Source organism: Loxodonta africana, chromosome 3 (genome assembly GCF_030014295.1).
Source record: "Loxodonta africana isolate mLoxAfr1 chromosome 3, mLoxAfr1.hap2, whole genome shotgun sequence".
NCBI lineage: Eukaryota > Metazoa > Chordata > Mammalia > Proboscidea > Elephantidae > Loxodonta > Loxodonta africana.
The window spans coordinates 210,029,503-210,050,017 of NC_087344.1; the positions used below are offsets into that span (position 1 = coordinate 210,029,503).

The window sequence follows — 20,515 nt, forward strand, 5'->3', positions numbered from 1 at the left end:
GAACATCAAAGACCACAGCCTTCAGTATGGATTGCACCTCAACATAAAGAAAACAAAAATCCTCACAAGTGGACCAATGAGCGACATCATGATAAATGGAGAAAAGATTGAAGTTGTCAAGGATTTCATTTGACTTGGATCCACAATCAACAGCCATGGAAGCAGCAGTAAAGAAATCAAAAGACGCATTGCATTGGGCAAATCTCCTGCAAAGGACCTCTTCAAAGTGTTGAAGAGCTAAATTGTCACCCTGAAGATTAAGGTACGCCTGACCGAAACCATGGTATTTTCAGTAGCATCATATGCATGTGAAACCTGGAAAATGAATAAGGAAGATCAAAGAAGAATTGACGCCTTTGAATTGTGGTGTTGGCAAAGAATATTGAATATACCATGGACTGCCAAAAGAAAGAACAAATCTGTCTTGGAAGAAGTACAACCAGAATGCTCCTTAGAAGCAAGGATGGCAAGACTGCGTCTCACATATTTTGGACATTTTCTCAGGAGGGATCAGTTCCTGGAGAAAGGCATCAAGTTTGGTAAAGTAGGTCAGCGAAAAAGAAGACCTTCAATGAGGTGGATTGACACAGTGGCTGCAAGAATGAGCTCAAGCATAGCGACAATTGTGAGGATGGCTCAGGAATAGGCAGTGTTTCGTTCTGTTGTGCATAGGCTGGCTGTGAGTTGAAGTCAACTGAGCAGCACCTGCAACAACAATATCGGATGCTTCAAATAGAAGATCAATTAATTCCAGTAATGACTTAATTTGTCATCTAATTCATGGAATCCAGGCATTTGGAAGTTCATTCTCTTAATTGTTAAATATCTGACATCATTGTGAATGCTATGTTAAAACCTTTTTCAGAGTTGAAGAAAGATTATTCATTTTGTGGTGATAATACAAATATAATTTTGGGTGGGACACATTGTTATGGTAAAAACAATATTCTTACTAACTTTAGAACTTGTGCAGCAGAAATGTACTTTTCATAGGTTGTGTGCAGACATAGTTAATAATTGTATCTGAACAAGCTGGGATATTTTACTAATCAAAATAGAAATTGAAACCATGGTTGTCAATTCCAAAAAAAAATGGTACATATAGAATATATGATACACGTAGAGCAGCTGAGTTACAGAGTGCTTTGAGCCTTTAAAGAACTATTTTGTTCTTTAAAGAACAGACTGAGTCCAGCACAACTGGTTGGTGCCCAGATACCATCACGGTCTACTCTGACAGCCATCATGATATTCGGTCCCAGATAGAACAGGAGAAAAACATAGAACAAAATTCAAACTCACAAAAAAAGACCAGATTTACTGGTCTGACAGACTGGAGAAACCCTGAGAGTATGGCCCCCAGCCTCCCTTTTAACTCAGTACTGAAGCCACTCCTGAGGTTCACCCTTCAGCCAAAGATTAGGCAGGCCCATAAAACAAACAATAATGTGTGTGGTTCAACCACATATATGAGAGTAAATGGGCGCAGCAGCCCAAAAGCAAAGACAGGAAGGCAGGGAGAGGAAAATTGGATGAATGGAAAATGGGGAAGGCAAGAGAATTGACATATCGTGGGGTTGGCAACCAATGTCATAAAGTGATATGTGTATTAATTGTTTAATGAGAAACTAATTTAAACTTTGACCTAAAGCAGAAAAAAAGGAACTACTTTGTAAATCAGCCAAGTGTCCTATAATGGTTTTTAAATATTTTTGTAAATGAGTACTATAAATTTGTTCTACATCAGTCATAAAGAGTTTCAACAAATGGAATACATGGAATGTGTGTGAAATTCTAAAGGCAAAGCGTTCCCTTAGATAAAGTCATTATGCAGTGTTTTAAAAGTACGTTTCTAAACAGTATGTGTAACGTGAACTTAGTTTTGTAACATATGTAGGTTTATATATGCAGTGGCAGTACCACGGGGAGCTGGGGAGGGAGTTACCCCTCCTGGAGTATCTGTCAGCCTCCTACATTCACATAAAAAATATTTTTATCAATACTATGTAAAGTGCTATGCAGATGGAGTTTTAACCCAAGTGGATTGCTGCTCCTAAGCCTCCCCTCACGAAGAAATTCTAGAGCTGCCACACTCTATATATTATAAACTATAGAGCTGCCACACTGTGTATGTTATAGAAATTCTAGAGCTGCCACACTCTGTGTGTTACAGATAGAAATTCTAGAGCTGCCACACTCTGTATGTTACAGATAGAAATTCTAGAGCTGCCACACTCTGTATGTTACAGATAGAAATTCTAGAGCTGCCACATTCTGTGTATCATAGATAGAAATTCTAGAGCTGCCACACCCTGTATATTATAGATAGAAATCTAGAGCTGCCACACTCTGTATATTATAGATAGAAGTTCTAGAGCTACTGCACTCTGTGTATTATAGATAGAAGGATGTCTTGAATATATTGTAAAATAGTAACAAGTGGTTTCTTCTGGGTTCTTCCTGCAATAAACATAAGTTACTTTTGTGGTAAAGAAATAAAAGAATTTTAATTAACCTACTCTGCTAACCTAAAGGTTGGTGGTTTGAACTCACCCAGCTGTCACAGAAGAAAGGCTGGCAATCTGCTTCCAGAAAGATTACAGCCAAGAAAACCCTATGGAGCAGTTCTACTCTGTAACACATGGGGTTGCCATGATTTGGAATTGACTCAGTGGCAACTACCAACAACAACGCTCCTCTAAAACACACAAAAAACAAACAGAAACTAAAAAGAAATGATAAGGCTATTTGAACTATTTGGTTTCTTTGGAGAAAGGCAAGATCTTAGACCGGAGGACAAGGATCATGCTTCCCCCCACCAGCTGCTAACATGTAGAACACACACTGAAAGTGCTGGGAGGCCGCTCTTGTATTTTATCCTCGTGATTCTCTTCCCTTAATTGGATACTCGTAACTCCTATGTAAGAAGGTAGGCACTGGGATTGCTTTCCACCTCACCTGGAAATAACCAGTTTGCCGTATTATTAAGATGGCTTCTGTAGTGCTGGGGTTCTGGTGGTGCACTGGTTAAGCATTCGGCTGCTAACCAAAAGGTCGGCAGTTTGAATCCACCAGCCGCTCCTACAAAACCCTATGGGGGGCAGTTCTACTCTGTTCTATAGGGTCACTACGAGTCGGAATCAAGTCGATGGCAACAGGCATGGTTTTGGGTTTCTGTACTGTTATATTACATCTCTTTTTCAACTCTCCTTACTTAGTTCTTTTGATTGCTGTGATTTCTCTAGCTTTTGACTCTGAGCCTGAAGTTGTATCTATTTATTTTGCCTTTTGAAATCTGTCCTGTCCTGTTTAATCTGTGTCTGTATACTGCCTGGTTTCTAACTGCTTCCGTTCCTTAACGAGCTTTGACCTTCTTAGTTTATTTGCTGACCCACTTAGACCCTAGACTTTGTTTATTGATTGTCTACCCTATTTCTACACTTGACTCTTAGTCATAGTCCTAGTTCTGGTACCAGATCCTTACTCCTCCTTCCAAAAATAATTCTGGTAAACGGATCATTTAAAAAATAGCATTGAAAATATGCATAATGAGGCAATGTATTATTCCTAACTGAAGGAAAAGCTTTGAGTTTCTGATTATTGGAATTAAAATAACATTTAAGGTGTTTTCTCTGTGTCCCTTCTTATCAGGGTAAAGGACCCCCACTATCTTGCTAGCTAGTTGTTACTGACTGGGAAAATCTGCTTGTTTCCATTGCTTAATCTCTTCTAGCACATCTCATTTTATCACCTTCTAAAGTGGCCAAGTGACAAGTGGTGATTAATTGGCCATTGGTTTACAGCAATTAAGAATTCGTCTGTAAGTTCAGGGGCCTGGGAACAGTGTATACAACCTTTCTATGGAAACTTCAAATGACGCTCTAACTTGATATACATAACTCTAGACCATTAGGTGTAAGTGCTTTGTTGTTATGCAATTTGGATATAATTTGAGGATCCCTGGAATATACTCAAGGATGGCACTGGGTTTTTGTTTTTTTTTTTTTGGGTGGTGGCACAGTGGTTAAGAGCTTGGCTATTAACCAAAAGGTAGGTAGTTCAAATCCACTAACCACTCCTTGGAAACCCTGTGAGGCAATTCTGCTGTGTCCTGTAGGTTTGCTGTGAGTCAGAATCAACTCAACTGCAACAGATTTTCTTCTTTTAATGTTGGAATTTATACAGTTATGTAAGATGATGCATAGTACGTATTACAGTTTAATTTATTCATTTTACTCTGTGATCTAGTTAATGAGCTAACTGTTGGGCAGGTTGATTTTTTTGTTGTTGTCATTAATATAAATCTTGGGGCAGTTATCTTTGCTTTTGAAGTCCAGAGTTTTAGTTTAGGTCATTCTCTCCCAAACCATCCTAATTGTTTATATCTTGTTAGTTTGCACTAATGCACGGTCCTTTGAATAAATGTATTTTCCCAGGTAGAGTTACTCATAAGGGTACTTTCTGCAGGCCCAAAAGTTATGTATATAGTACAGAGTTGGAGAAGAGGTGTTATTTCTTGACCCAAGTCAAGAGAAAAATCTAATTTAAATGCAGATGTTAATCCAGCCAACATGTTTTTGGAAGAAACTGGTAGATAAAAACTGTGAGCATTGTATGAGTTTTTAATCTGGTTATGCCTTTTTGTGTGTGTGTCCTAGGAAAGTTAAAGGAGGAAACATTGATGTCCATCCATCAGAAAAAGCACTCATTGTTCATTATGAAGTTGAAGCTACCATTCTTGGAGAGATGGGGGATCCCATGTTGGGAGAGCGAAAGGAATGCCAAAAAATGTGAGTTTCTTTATTGTACACATGTTAAAAGTAGTGAACTTATGTAAACTTTATATAAACTTGGTGTTATTTTAATCTGCGCAGATGATAAATGGTGGCATTCATATAGACATATTTTATATTAGTGAAGCAGATTATATTAAACTATAAATACAGTTATATAGTATTATTTATTTTAGAGAAAATCAGGTTTATGTAAGTATAGAAACCTGTGGAAAAATAGCTATTCTGATTTATCTCATTTAGTAAATGTATATCATAGGATATAAACTAATTTGTGAAATCAGTCATAAAAGACATGTTTATGTGGGACTTCTTAGCTTAATTTAGGAAATTTATTTTTAAGTGGATCTTGTTCTTCTTATGGAAACCCTGGTGGCGTAGTAGTTAATTGCTACAGCTGTTAACCTAAACGTCAGCAGTTCAAATCCACCAGGCACTCATTGGAAACTCGATGGGGAAGTTCCACCCTGCCCTATAGGGTCGCTATGAGTCGGAATCAACTCGACGGCAGTGGGTTTGGTTTTGTTGGGTTTGTTCTTCTTTCTTCCCTGGAATTGCAGAGCCCTGGTGCCATGGTGGATAAAAGCTATGGCTGCTAACCAAAAGGTTGGCAGTTTGAATCCACCAACCGCTCCTTGGAAACGCTATAGGGCAGTTCTCTGTCTTACAGGGTCACTGTGAGTTGACATTGATTTGATGGCAACAGGTTTTTTTGGTTTAGTATGACTTTCAAAAACTGCCAAATGGGCCACAGACCTTGAATTCATCCCTTTAAATCTAGCCATCTAAGCGATATTAGTAATAAGAAGCATTTTCTCGCTCAGTGGGTTTGGTTTAGATCTCCCCGTATCTTTTCTTCCTGCATTTGTGATATTTCCGAAAGCCTTTTGGGAACTGACCTTCGTTAGCTTACATTTATGCTGGGGATAGTCTTGCCTTCCTTTCATAGCTTTGTGGAAGTAGAGATGGCCTCTGATCACCTAGACTCCCTCCCAATCCTCTTCCCTCCATTAAAAAAAAATATTGATTTAGGGAAGCTAGTTAGAAAAAATTCAATGTATTCTGTTTGGTGATATTAAATATATTCAATTACTTGCTGCTCAGAGTGCATGTGATAGTATTTAGCACACAGAAAAACATTCTATTTAGTATATAGTGTTCTCAACTTGGGATGTTCTCAACTTGGGATGATTTTGGCCGTGTCTTGGAGACATTTTTGGTTGTCATAACTGGAGGGGTGCTACTTTCATCTAATGGGTAGAGGCCAGGGTGCTGCTACACATGGTACAGCATATAGACAGCCTCCTTCAACAAGTTATTATTTGGCCCAAATGTCTGTAGTGTTGAGGCTGAGATAGCCTGCAAAGAAAACTTCATTATCTTACTAAAAACCAAAAACCACCTGCCACTGAGTCAACTCTAGTGTCAACCCCATGTGTGTCTGAGTAGAACTGTGCTCCAGAGGGTTTTCAGTGGCTCATTTTTCAGAAGTAGATAACCAGGCCTTTGTTCCCAGGTGTCTCTGGGTAGATTTGAACTTCTAATTTTGGAGTTAGTAGCTGAGCACATTAATTGTTTGCATCACCCTGGGACTCCAGTATCTTACTGTGCTCTGCTAATCTGTCTTCCTTTTTTGGGTTCCACGGGAGACTAAATTACATAGATTATTAATTAAAGGTAACTGAGTCATCCAGATAATCTGTTAAAGAAAAATACACATATGCACACATACATACTCACGCAGTAGACTCTAACCCACAGGCCCACACATTTTTTGTGTCCTCTCATACTTTTTCTCTTCTCTGTGTTTGTATTGCTGCCTGAGTTTTGAGTTTTATACATTTTGAGAAAACATGAAAGTCTTTTGAGATTTTATTAATTTGACCTCCAAAGAAAAGCCTTTTGAATCTCATACCTCCATGTTTCAGGAGAGAAATTTAATTTTTAGCTTTTAAGGATAAAGTCAGTAGCTTTATTCAACTATTATTAAATGAGAAAGTCTTCAGGCCTTCTTGACAAGGGGTACTTCACAAGAAAGTCCACCACCTGGAAAGAGTTACTACAGATTGCGATTAGAGTTAAAAAAAAAAAAAGGGGGGAGGGGAAAACCTGAGTGTTTCAACCTCATGATGCTCAAACCTGGCTGCACAAGATTTGGAGAGGAATCATATTGTGAGACCAAAAAACAGAAGAATGTGATTTGTTGATAGTGAAAGAGATTTTATCAATGCCAGAGGGTAGAGGGACTCATACAGATTGAGATAAGTGTGACGTGAACATGTTATTAGATTGGAAGAGTCAGTGCTACAGCCCAGGTCCGGGAGACTTTATCTCAGTCTGCAGCAGTGGGCAGAGGGGTGTACAAACGCATCATCAGCAGAGACCAGTCTTCTGAAGATTTCTTTGTAAGAAATTGGTGGTTGTGGTCTAAAAATAATGTGAGTACTTTTCTTGTGATTTTGGTATAAGCATAATAGGTACAAGTTTAATAGGTTAAGCTGTCTTAATAGGTATCCCACTGCCACTGAGTTGATTTTGACTCATAGCAACCCTGTAGGACAGAGTAGAACAGCACCATAGGATTTCCAAGGCTGTAACAGAAGCAGACTGTCACATCTTCCTCCCATGGAGCGGCTGGTGGGCTTCAAAGGACTGACCAAGCCAAGCGCTTAACCTCTGTACCACCAGGACTCCTTAATAGGTTTAAGCTGCCTAATCAAGATTCTATTTCTTGATTATAAGGATAATCCAGTAAACATTCTGCAAACATTTTTAAAAAATTCTAGTCCTACCTGTTTTTTCCTTGTCTTACATAATAGGGAAGCGTTTAGGAGAGAGAGCTACACGCTAAAAGAAGAAAATGTATTTACTCTGGGTGGAAAGATGAATCAGATTGCTAATATGTATGTTGATAGGAAATGAATCTAAAAAAGATTTGAAAAATCTGTTTACAGAGTTTCTGTTGTGCCTCTTCTCAATCAACTTTCTTGAAAGTCTCAAGATTTCCCATTTTCTTGTTAAAATTAAACACTGAGAGGTCTTCTGACAGTGTTTCTTTGAACGGAGCCTCTTTCCTGTCTCTGCCTTCTGATGTGCACCTAAAACTGTAAAAAAATATAATCAAAAATTTAGAAACGTTAGAAAATTGGATCATAGAACACCAAATAGGTTAGTGAAAATTTAAAGGAACGTGGTGTTGCTAGAGTTCTCGTTGCAAACATTAGAAAGCTCTCTAGCAAATTTAAGCCTAAAATGAATTTATAAAAGGCTGTTAAGTGGCTCACAGAATCACAGGAAAGCCAGAGATCTGGGGTTGGCTGTGTAAATGGCCTTTGTATCACTGAACTGACTTTAGGAGAGATCATATGCCCTTGAACAATGATTTCTCAGGTGCTGCATATAGAGCGCTTTTCTGAGATCTCCACTCCTGCTGCCTCTAATACTTTGATGTCTGTCCTCAAAAATCAGCCATCTTTACCAAGAAATAATTCTGCATAGTGGCCGCTTTCTTATGTTTCTCCTTTTCAGTCTACGCCTTGCATGGTTGCATCTCCTCGATAGAGTCTCTTGCCACCAGTTTGAATGTTCACACTGCACCTGATTTTATATCTTCATAGGTCTCCCTGCTGCAATCCCAGACTGGGTAACCTTTTCTTACTGGGTTCCCAGGGAATCTTCTGGGCTAAGTTAAAGAGGAGGGAGGGACTGGTTTATTTATATTTTAATGTACTAACCTAAGCATGTAATGGATTCAGTTGTTCCTTAGGATTTCTCATATAAGCATCTACCTTTTTTTCTTTTCTACCTTCTGTATAATTACCACTAGAACAATTGAATCTGAAAAGTATCGATATTTTGTCTTGCCCCTATTTTAAGAAAAAAAACGATTGTGAATGTGGTCAAGAAAATGATTCTGTTCTTAGTGATATGTGTTCTCACATGCAACAGTGACTGAAGGCTTTCTGTACATTTACATCAGAAGTACTGTTGTAAAACAGTCTCTGAATATGCCATCCTGCCTGGGAGAGTCTGATGTAGATTTCATGTTCCGTTTGCCGTCTTGTTTGTCCAACTCAGAAAAATCGCTGCCTTGTAGTTTTCTAAGTCTGATTATATCTAATACTTCTTTATATTTTTACTAAGGAGATATTATATGGTCAGGTACATTTAAATGCTTTTTAAATTATTTATTTGAAAGAAGTATTCTTTGAAGCTATTGCTTGCCTATATAACACCTGAGTTGAGAAATTTTGATACACTTGCAGCATTCGTCTTAAGAGTCTCAATGCTAACACGGATATAACTTCCCTGGCCCGAAAGGTGGTCGAAGAATGTAAACTCATTCATCCCTCAAAACTACACGAGGTGGAGCAGCTGTTGTATTATCTACAAAACCGCCGTGATACATTGTCGGGAAAAGGTATGGGAGAATTACTGATTTCTTAGTGCAAAGCCAGACTTGTTTGACTGTGTTTTCTGCTTTTGATATTTGAATGTTGGTTTTGTTTGTTTGTTTTTTGCTATTGCTATGAATAAGTGAATGAAAGAATAAACAGTTATATTAGTTTTCTATGTACTAGGCTTTATATTAGATGCTTTCATATAAAATGATCTGATTTCATTTCATACTAATTTGTAATTTGAATAGATTGTTTAAGTATTTAAATGTTAAAATATATATCATGTGCTTTAAACTATCCTAAGGGTATAACTTTTGTTGATCCTTTTTTAGGAAAATATTACTTTTTATTCTTCAGTGTCTATTATTCTCCTATCATCGATTCCCTCGTAAAAGAACCAAGCCATTAACAGATTAAGAACTAAGCAAATGACTGTTTATGAAAGCATTTCTAAATAATCTAAACCAAAACAAAACATGTTTAAATGGAAGGTTATCTTTGATAGTCGAATGGTTAGTTATGCCTTCTCACAATATTTATTAAGTCTGCATATCTTTCTTTTACCACTGGTGAGTTTTAAAATATGCTGCCCTTGAAGTAACTTACATGCACTCAGGTTTTGATTGTACTAAATTAAAAAAAAAAAAAAAGTTAGACTTTTTTAAAATTAATCAGTCTTCCCTCTTGATCCTCAGCAAATAAAATGCCTATGTTTAATGTACACTTTTGTTAGCCCTGAACAGTGTCTAACACATATTATATGATCCATATATATTTGTTGCATCAACTAAATAGCTATGAATATGTTCAAAGGCAAAAATAAGCATTTTGAGCTTGTTTCAAATCACATGGCCGGCACACAGGGTATGCTTGTTAATTATAGTAAGTGCCATCTGGATAAGTAAAATATTGTTTATCAAGAAGAATTTTTATGAAAAGTAGATATTTTATGTTGGAATCTCATTGCTAAGAAAACTCTATAAATGAAGAGAGAACACATCTTCATATAGATTCAAAGTGAGCAATGTTGGTTGAGTTGTATAATATAGTTAATACTGATTTTTCCTAATGCCACATTAATATCATTCTGAAGGCATTTATAATAAAATATCTTCAAATAAATAAAACACCTTCACTGAGTTTTCAGAGCAGATCAGCCTTCTCACCACTCTTCCGAGAAATTAGAGAAATATGAGAAAATTTTCACGTCACCATAACATGAAAAAAATGATTCAGATTGACATGCTTCCCCGTATGGATACTAGTGTTTGAAGGCGTGTATGAAATGCTTTGCTGTATCAAACGTGCATTCCGTTTAAAAAGCTATTCCATTTTTCTTTCTAAACTTTGTTACTGGGTTTCAGTATTTTAAAGCCAGATGCCTTGTCCTAAAAATGGTTGAAACAAAACAAATAATATTTATTTCTCTATGTGAGTCTTTACTGATTTTTCTTTACTCACATAAAGCCACTGTCAAGGTAAATTATGTTTGTGGTAAAATTTAGCTGCTGAGAAAACATGAGCTTATTTACAGTGGCTGCCATCCTCTTTGAAAAGAATAGGGCTAACTCCTATTCTTTGTGAAACATATTAATTATAGAATAAAAATATGTTACTATAACTTATTTTAAACAAACATGTATTGCATGTGTACTTAGGTTGTTTTGAGCCACATCATTAAGATATTTTTGATAGCTTTCTGCTAGAAAATGAAATTGTAATTAATCAAAATAATTCATTATAACAAATGGCTCAAGGTGTTCACCTTTGGATGTCTCTTTAACTTATTTGGGAACAAGTTTAAATTAGCACAGATATGGGATATTTGCCTTCTAATTTATGATCTTAATTATACTTGTCAAAACCATCGCTTAGCAGCTGTTCTTTGTTTTAGCTTTTATATTATCCAGATCATTTCTTTGTTAATTTTCATTTTCATTTTACCCAAGTCATCTCTTTTTCTTTGCCTTGTTGGCTTTTCTGTTCCTACCTTAATTGAGAATTAGGAAGGGAAAGAAAGGAAACTTAAAATAGACTTTTTGCTTTTTGTTGATAAGCCTGGTTACGTGCATAACCAAAAAGTTAACTAGGGAGGAAGATAAAACTACTGCCTACCATAACTTAGGGGATTATTTATAGATTCTGTTCATTTATACTCTCCTTGATAACCTCATCAGAACAGATGGACTGTAGGTGAACATTTTTCATACATTAAAAAATACTATTCTATAGACTATTCGGTTTAAGGCCCCCAGCTTAGCTAGAATTAAGCTCAGCTGCTAAAAACAGGAATTTACCCAGAAACACTACAAATATAATGCTTCTCATTAAAAAAGAATATATATGTATTTTTTTTTCTTTTTTACAGAAAAAAAAGAAAAATCAAGCAAACCTAAAGATCCACCTCCTTTTGAAGGAATGGAGGTAAGATTGTATTCTGATCTAATAGAGAATTGATTGTAGGGTGTTTCCTTTTTCCATCGAAAATGCATAAGGCACATTATTCAGATGAGAAAATTTTTAAAAATTACTGAACTTTACAAGTATCTGAAAAAGGTAGAAACCCAAACCCAAAACCACTGCCGTTGAGTCGATTCTGACTCATAGCGACCCTATAGGACAGAGTAGAACTGCCCCTATAGAGTTTCCAAGGAGCACCTGGTGGATTTCAACTGCCGACCTCTTGGTGAGCAGCCATAGCACTTAACCACTACGCCACCAGGGTTTCCAAAGGTACAAAAGCAGTATTTAAATTAATACAGACAAAATTATTTGGTGTGCTTTTTAGGTATAATTTATTCATAAAATAAATAAGTTGTGAAAATGTTTTATGTATTCTTATTGTAATATGTTTTGGAATATTGTGTAATCTATTATAGTAGGTACAAATCAATTTGTACTGCATTTGAAATACTTTGTGTTGATAGAAAAATTTTTAGAATTTATGTATATCCCATTTTACCATATGATTTGTTACTACTTTTGTATTGGAGCCCTAGACCCTAAAGGTCTAATTTTCCTCCAACAAAAAAAAAGCTACTATGAATTCTTTGAAAATTTACATGTTGTTGTAAAGGGCAGTACATTAATCACAAACTGTTTCTTCGACCATGGATGTCTTAAATATTGTTTTCGTTTTTAGTACTTCCTGTCCCTGCCTTTGTTTCAGATCGATGAAGTTGCTAACATTAATGACATGGATGAATACATTGAATTATTATATGAAGATATTCCTGACAAGGTTCGGGGTTCTGCTTTGATCCTGCAGCTTGCTCGAAACCCTGACAACTTGGAAGAACTACTCTTGAATGGTGATTTATAGCTATAAATATTATAATATAAAAATAACCGTGAACCCTTTAAATATCTACTATAATAGAGGTAGGAGTCCCTGGGTGGTGCAGACAGTTAGTGACGGAGGCTCAGGTCCACTCAGAGGCCCCTCAGAAGAAAGTCCTCGTGACCTACTTTGGAAACATCAGCGGCTGACAACCCTGTGGAGCGCAGTGTACTCTGACACACACGGGGTTGCCATGAGTCGGAATCAACCCCGTGGAGCGCAGTGTACTCTGACACACACGGGGTTGCCATGAGTCGGAATCAACCCCGCGGAACGCAGTGTACTCTGACACACACGGGTCGCCATGAGTCGGAATCAACCCCGTGGAGCGCAGTGTACTCTGACACACACGGGGTTGCCATGAGTCGCAATCAACACCGTGAAGCGCAGTGTACTCTGACACACACGGGGTTGCCATGAGTCGCAATCAACCCCGCGGAGCGCAGTGTACTCTGACACACACGGGGTTGCCATGAGTCGGAATCAAGCCCGTGGAGCGCAGTGTACTCTGACACACACGGGTCGCCATGAGTCGGAATCAACCCCGCGGAGCGCAGTGTACTCTGACACACACGGGGTTGCCATGAGTCGCAATCAACACCGTGGAGCGCAGTGTACTCTGACACACACGGGGTTGCCATGAGTCGCAATCAACCCCGCGGAGCGCAGTGTACTCTGACACACACGGGGTTGCCATGAGTCGGAATCAAGCCCGTGGAGCGCAGTGTACTCTGACACACACGGGTCGCCATGAGTCGGAATCAACCCCGTGGAGCGCAGTGTACTCTGACACACACGGGGTTGCCGTGAGTCGCAATCAACACCGTGGAGCGCAGTGTACTCTGACACACACGGGGTTGCCGTGAGTCGGGATCAACCCCGTGGAGCGCAGTGTACTCTGACACACACGGGGTCGCCACGAGTCGGGATCAACCCCGTGGAGCGCAGTGTACTCTGACACACACGGGGTTGCCACGAGTCGGAATCAACCCCGCGGAGCGCAGTGTACTCTGACACACACGGGGTTGCCACGAGTCGGAATCAACCCCGCGGAGCGCAGTGTACTCTGACACACACGGGGTTGCCACGAGTCAGAATCAACCCCGCGGAGCGCAGTGTACTCTGACACACACGGGGTTGCCATGAGTCGGAATCAACCCCGCGGAGCGCAGTGTACTCTGACACACACGGGTCGCCCTGAGTCGGAATCAACCCCGCGGAGCGCAGTGTACTCTGACACACACGGGGTTGCCACGAGTCGGAATCAACCCCGCGGAGCGCAGTGTACTCTGACACACACGGGGTTGCCATGAGTCAGAATCAACCCCGCGGAGCGCAGTGTACTCTGACACACACGGGGTTGCCATGAGTCGGAATCAACCCCACGGAGCGCAGTGTACTCTGACACACACGGGTCGCCCTGAGTCGGAATCAACCCCGCGGAGCGCAGTGTACTCTGACACACACGGGGTTGCCATGAGTCGGAATCAACACCGTGGAGCGCAGTGTACTCTGACACACACGGGTCGCCCTGAGTCGGAATCAACCCCGCGGAGCGCAGTGTACTCTGACACACACGGGGTTGCCATGAGTCGGAATCAACCCCGCGGAGCGCAGTGTACTCTGACACACACGGGGTCGCCGTGAGTCGGGATCAACCCCGCGGAGCGCAGTGTACTCTGACACACACGGGGTTGCCATGAGTCGGAATCAACCCCGTGGAGCGCAGTGTACTCTGACACACACGGGTCGCCCTGAGTCGGAATCAACCCCGCGGAGCGCAGTGTACTCTGACACACACGGGGTTGCCGTGAGTCGGAATCAACCCCGCGGAGCGCAGTGTACTCTGACACACACGGGGTTGCCATGAGTCGGAATCAACCCGTGGAGCGCAGTGTACTCTGACACACACGGGGTCGCCGTGAGTCGGAATCAACCCCGCGGAGCGCAGTGTACTCTGACACACACGGGGTTGCCATGAGTCGGAATCAACCCCGTGGAGCGCAGTGTACTCTGACACACACGGGTCGCCCTGAGTCGGAATCAACCCCGCGGAGCGCAGTGTACTCTGACACACACGGGGTTGCCATGAGTCGGAATCAACCCCGCGGAGCGCAGTGTACTCTGACACACACGGGGTTGCCATGAGTCGGAATCAACCCCGTGGAGCGCAGTGTACTCTGACACACACGGGTCGCCCTGAGTCGGAATCAACCCCGCGGAGCGCAGTGTACTCTGACACACACGGGTCGCCATGAGTCGGAATCAACCCCGTGGAGCGCAGTGTACTCTGACACACACGGGGTCGCCATGAGTCGGAATCAACCCCGTGGAGCGCAGTGTACTCTGACACACACGGGGTCGCCATGAGTCGGAATCAACCCCATGGAGCGCAGTGTACTCTGACACACACGGGTCACCATGAGTCGGAATCAACTTGATTGCAGTTGATTTTATTTTTAATAGAGGTGCATGCTAAAATGATTTATACCAAAATTAGGAATGCGAATATTTTACAGCTCTCTATCACCTTCTTTCTTATTCAAATTTGTTAACATTTAGTAGCGTTTAAATCCTCTGGAGAATTCTCAAACCATTTAATTTAAACAAGGAAAATCTGGCATTAACAGTAGCATGTCTTTTCTTCTATTCTGAAAAACTTTACTTTTTAAAACAGAGTACAAGATTAAACTTCTAACATTTGTACATGTATATAATGTTTTTATTAGAGTTTCAGCATTAGTTTTATGTCAGTAGCACAGCAAAAGTTATGTGTCTTTATAATTTCATTTAGATTGAATTTAACACCAGGTGTTTGTCTTTCTCTAGGAGTGCTTTGTAGTAAAGAAAAGGAGGTATTAGGCTTTTAAAATCTTTTGCTCAGTAATAACACTATAGACTTATTCTAAATGCATAATTCTCTGACTGTACTTCTTTCAGAAAAAAAAAAAAGGCAGATGTCATTATTATCTGGTTTCCTTCATGTGAGAAAGAATACCTTTTTCTTTTTTCTGTTGCCTGGGCCTCTGTGATGGAGGCTGGACAGTGCACGACAGCAGTTTATAGCTGAGAGCTTGTATCTCGAGCTGTGTCCACAGAGCCCTAAGACAGAACTAGGATTCCAATTAGAAATCTACATTTTAACTACTTTTAAAATTATACAACTAATACATCAATATATTCTTTCAAAATAATTAGAACACTACAGATAAAATCTGCTTTGAACATTATCCCGTAATTTGTTATATGAGTTTGGAGTGCATTCTTCCAGATCTTTTTAATACTTTTACATATGTGTGTGTGTGTTTCATACTAAAATACAGAGTATTGCTTTATTTGAATTTTTAAATTAATAGTATCATAATACCTATTTGGTAATTTTTTTTCTGCATACAGCAATATTTTGAGATTACATGGATATAGATATATATAGATGCAATTTACTTTCTTTTAACTACTTTCAATTATTACATTTTATGAATTTATACATTTTCTTTAACCATTTCTGTACGGATGAGCATTGGATTGTTTCCACGTTTTTCAATAAGGAATGTTGCTTCAGTGAACAGTTTTGTGCATGTCTTCTTATATATCCAACCAAGAATTTTTTTAGGGTATGTGTACAGAGATAAAATTACAAAGGTCTTAATGTTTTAAGGGATATTGCCAAATTGCCATTCAAAATGTTTGTGCCACTATATCCCCATACCAGTGGAATATGAAAGTCTGAAACTTTCACATTTTGCCATTGTGTAGTTGGTAAACAATACCTCATTATTATAACTTGCATTTGCTGGATTTCTAATGAGCATCATCATCTTATTACGTTACTAGACTTTTGGAATTCTTCCCCTGTGAATTTTGTAGTCATTTCTGAAGTATTATATATATGCACACATACATATACAGTTGATCCTCATTATTCGTGGATTCCATATTCATGAATTCACTAAGAATTCACTAAAAACACTCAGGACAGTTTTGCAGTCACTCGGAGACACGTATATCCGCAAAGCAGCAAAAAATCCCCAGCTGAGGTCGAGCAAGACTGGTTCAATATTTGCTAATTCAGTGTTCACAGGAACTTTATGGAACATAACTACTGTGAATAACAGGAAGACTGTGTATGGTTTTCGTGTCTTAAATGTTTATATTCTGAATTCTAATCATTTTTATCTTATGTACTTAGGAATAGTTTCTCTCGATTACTTGCCCTTTTTCTTTTTTGTGTATGGTATCTTTTTGTGATACAGAACTTTTAAATTTTGATGTACTCAAATTTAAGTCTTTTTTTATGTATTTGTGGATATTCTCCTATATTTTTTCAAATATCCTTTAGTATTTGTTTTGTTTTAAACTGAAATTTTTAATTTACTTGGGATGTTTTTATAACAGCTTTGTTGAGCTATCATTTATATACTCTTTTACAGTGAACAATTCCCTGGATTTTAGTGTCTTCACAGAGTTTTAAAGCCATTGCCACTATTGAATTCCAGAACATTTCATCACCTCAGAGGTGAACCCATGGCAATTAGCAGTCACTCCCCAAAGACAGACTGTGAGAGCGGAGCTTTTCAGCGAGCATCCAAATAGGTCACGTAGTGTCAGTTCTCTGGGGATGTGGCTTTTGGGGATTTCCACACTGTTCTGTCTCCCAGTTGCTATTAGGCTGCTGGTTTTCACAGATGGCTTAGTTCTGATGCTGTTAATTTGCAAGGTCTACCATGAAGCTGGGCTAAGGGGAATGGAATTAGGGAAAGTTAAAATGCCACAAGGCTCACTGTTCTTATCAAGAATTTTTTTTTCCCCCCTGAAATAAACACTCCTTGAATTGCAACCCTTTGGTTAATTTGCAGAGCTCTGAAAAAGTTGATTTTGACCGTTTTTACCAGTGTTGTCATTCTGCTCATGGAGGAGTGTGTTTTTGGAGATCCTTACTCTGCCCTGCTGGAAGTGCTTGGCCCTAGAATTTATTTTCATTTAAGGTGGGAGGAGAGATTTAATTTTAACTTTACTTTTTTCCATATTGGATAGCCAGTTACCCCAGCCTAGTTGGTGGAATGCCCAAGGATTTGAAACACCTTCTCTACCATATACCTGCCATTCTTTTATTCAACAGATATTCCTTGAACCGTTTTTCAGTGTGAGGTACTGTTCCCATATATACCTGGGTCTGGTTTGGTGCTCTGTCTTCTGTTCCGTTGATCTATTTGAGGATTCCTACCTGTGCCATGACTCGACGGCACTGGGGTTTTTCTATACCTGTGCCATACTGTTTGTTATTGTTGTTACGTTTTGTTTTTTAGCTAGAGCTTTAGAACATGTAAGACAAGTGCCCGAATTTGCTTTTCTCCCCCCGAGATTGTCTTTGCTGGCCTTGTATATTCCACTTATATATTTATTTGAGAATCAATATATCAAATTCTCTAAAAAACCATGAGGGGATTTTGATTGTGATTGTATTCAATTTACAAATTAATTTTGGGTTGTCATCTACCCTTCTGTAACCTTGGCACTTTTCTTTTGGCTGTCTCTTAATAACCTGTATACAATTCCTATAGCTATATTTTTATTGAGATATTTATTCTATGTACATAACTGTACTAAAGAGAAAAAATGAAATAAAGATTGCCAAATAGGTCGCTAAACCTTTGTCTAAATCTATGACATTATAGAACATTATTCTCCAAAGCCAGGTGCATTTGGGAAATAGTGGATTAAAGGAAACCACATTCCTTATTAAGTAGCACTGCCTGTCTGCGGAGCCTTTGCGTTTTAATGTGCATTGCCTGCCTATTTATTGGACTTTGGAATAATTTTGTTCAAAGCATATGCTAGACCAGTGCTCTGCAAGGTAAATTGTGAAATGCTATTATAGGCTATTTTTTAGTTTGTTAAAAATTCATTATCTAACTAGATTAATAGTAAATACAGTTAATTCTTGTTTTTTTTCATAATCTGAATGGTCAGAGAGCTCAAATAACCTGAAGCTTTTCATTACCATGATAAATACTGATAATATATTTCATGAAGTACAGTAGTTCCCAAGTGCCTATTGAAGAAAGTTAAATTATGACCTCTGCATTTTAGCATAAAAAATTTTTATATTATTTTGATTATTTTAAGAGTTACATACCTCACAACAGCGTAAATTTGAACCCAGTCTCATTTTATGTTTATTTAATATATGGTAATTCTTGTTAATCAGTTCATTAATTTTACCTTGCTCAAGAAAAAGATCTAGCAGAGATGTTTATTAGCTTAGCCTGAAGCTAATTTTTATGAAATATTTTTAATATTATGTCTGTTACTGATAACTGAAATATTAGCATGATACTGAAATATTGCTTATTTTTCTATGTGTAAATTCTGTTGTCAGATGGCATCGAGTTGCTTCCGACTCACAGCAACCCTGTGTATAACAGAAGGAAATTCTGCCAGTCCTGTACCATTCTCATAATCGTTGTTATGCTTGAGCCCGTTGTTGCATAAATATTATTTACTTGTTAATTTGCTTTAATAAATTTGGTTTTAACCTGCTCAGCTGTTCATTATGTTTTTCTAGACTTATCCTACTTTTTTTCTTATTCTCAAATACGTGAAATCATATGTAAAAAAAGAGAAAAATTGGTAGTACAGTAAAAAGATTACAGAGAAATGAAAATCAAGAAATAAATATGATCATCTTATTATTTTATTATCACCCGTAATATTCATATTAACCCAACAAAACCAACCCAGTGCCATCGAGTCGGAACTGCCGACCCTGTGGTTAGCAGCTGTAGCACTTAACTACTACGTCACCAGGGTTTCCAATATTCATATTATGTTTCTTTATATCATTTTATTTTTCTGTTTACAGTTGTAGCTATATGTTAACTTTTTAAATAAAAGTTGTATTTTAGTTTTAAAAATAGCTGTTTTGGGAAATAGCACCCTACTTTTTGTTCCAGTTCTATCTTAGCCTTGTTATTTATTAATGACTAGACATTTAAAATCAAATCATCCTTTATACCAGAGGCAAGGCGAATGATCATTTTTATATGTTTCCTTAGAAACTGCCCTTGGTGCATTAGCAAGAGTCCTGAGAGAAGACTGGAAGCAAAGTGTTGAGTTAGCTACAAATATAATTTACATCTTTTTTTGCTTTTCCAGGTAAGTATAAAAATTATGAAGTAAAATAAAAGTGCTAGTCTATCTCTGTATTTCTCTCTGCCATTGGTTCAGTCTCTAAATCACTTGTGTTCTTGGGCTTTCTGCGTGTCTGTCCATGCCCTGCCTCTGAACTCTAATTTATGTTTGTTTCCCATTCTCTCTCCTGCTCTGTTATTCTTTCATCCAGTTGACACATACCTGTGCATGTACACACACGCGGTAGGATAGTGTAATGGTTTAGAGTTTAAGGCTGTGGAAGTAGACTGTTTGGATTTGCCCTGCTATTTCTTAGCTTTGTGACCTTGGTTGCATTTTTAACTTCTCGTATCTCACTCTCCTCGTCTGCAGAATGTGGATAGTAGTATGAGTCGGAATCAACTTGACAGCAACAGGCTTGGTTTAGGGTACGTTTTAGGATTAAATGAATTAATGAGCTAAAATATATAGAATAAACTTTGACCCAGAAAAAGCGCTCAATAACTGTTATTGTTATATATACAAATACATGTACACACACATACACATCATGTATATATATATTATTTATCAACATATGTTCTTTAGAAAGAGGATGTTTATTCAGGCATTGTGAAAAGCTTCTAGCCAATTCTTAGAGAACTGCTTGCCTCTATTCTACAAATATGGCAGCATCACCGAATACATTTATTGGATAAATATCTGAACGAATGAATTGTATAGGAAATATGTACAGATCCTTATTACTGATATGCTATTGATTTGTTTATTGTCTGATACCGGTTTTATACAATAAATAAGATGGATTTATAGTATTGTTACATTATTAGTTTTGTTAGATGATAGTCTGA

The 20,515-nt window shown here is 38.4% G+C and overlaps 1 protein-coding gene across 2 annotated transcripts in view; it reads left to right on the forward strand.

Annotated features, from left to right (window-relative positions):
• KIFAP3 (kinesin associated protein 3) overlaps positions 1 to 20,515 on the forward strand; it is a 257,782-nt gene that overhangs the window by 29,054 nt on the left and 208,213 nt on the right. For both annotated transcript variants that reach the window (XM_010594968.2, XM_010594969.3), the window contains exons 2-6: positions 4,659 to 4,790; positions 9,059 to 9,213; positions 11,562 to 11,617; positions 12,363 to 12,504; positions 19,589 to 19,688. In XM_010594968.2, coding sequence (XP_010593270.1) covers positions 4,659 to 4,790; positions 9,059 to 9,213; positions 11,562 to 11,617; positions 12,363 to 12,504; positions 19,589 to 19,688 — 585 coding nt within the window. The remainder of the gene's footprint in view (positions 1 to 4,658; positions 4,791 to 9,058; positions 9,214 to 11,561; positions 11,618 to 12,362; positions 12,505 to 19,588; positions 19,689 to 20,515) is intronic.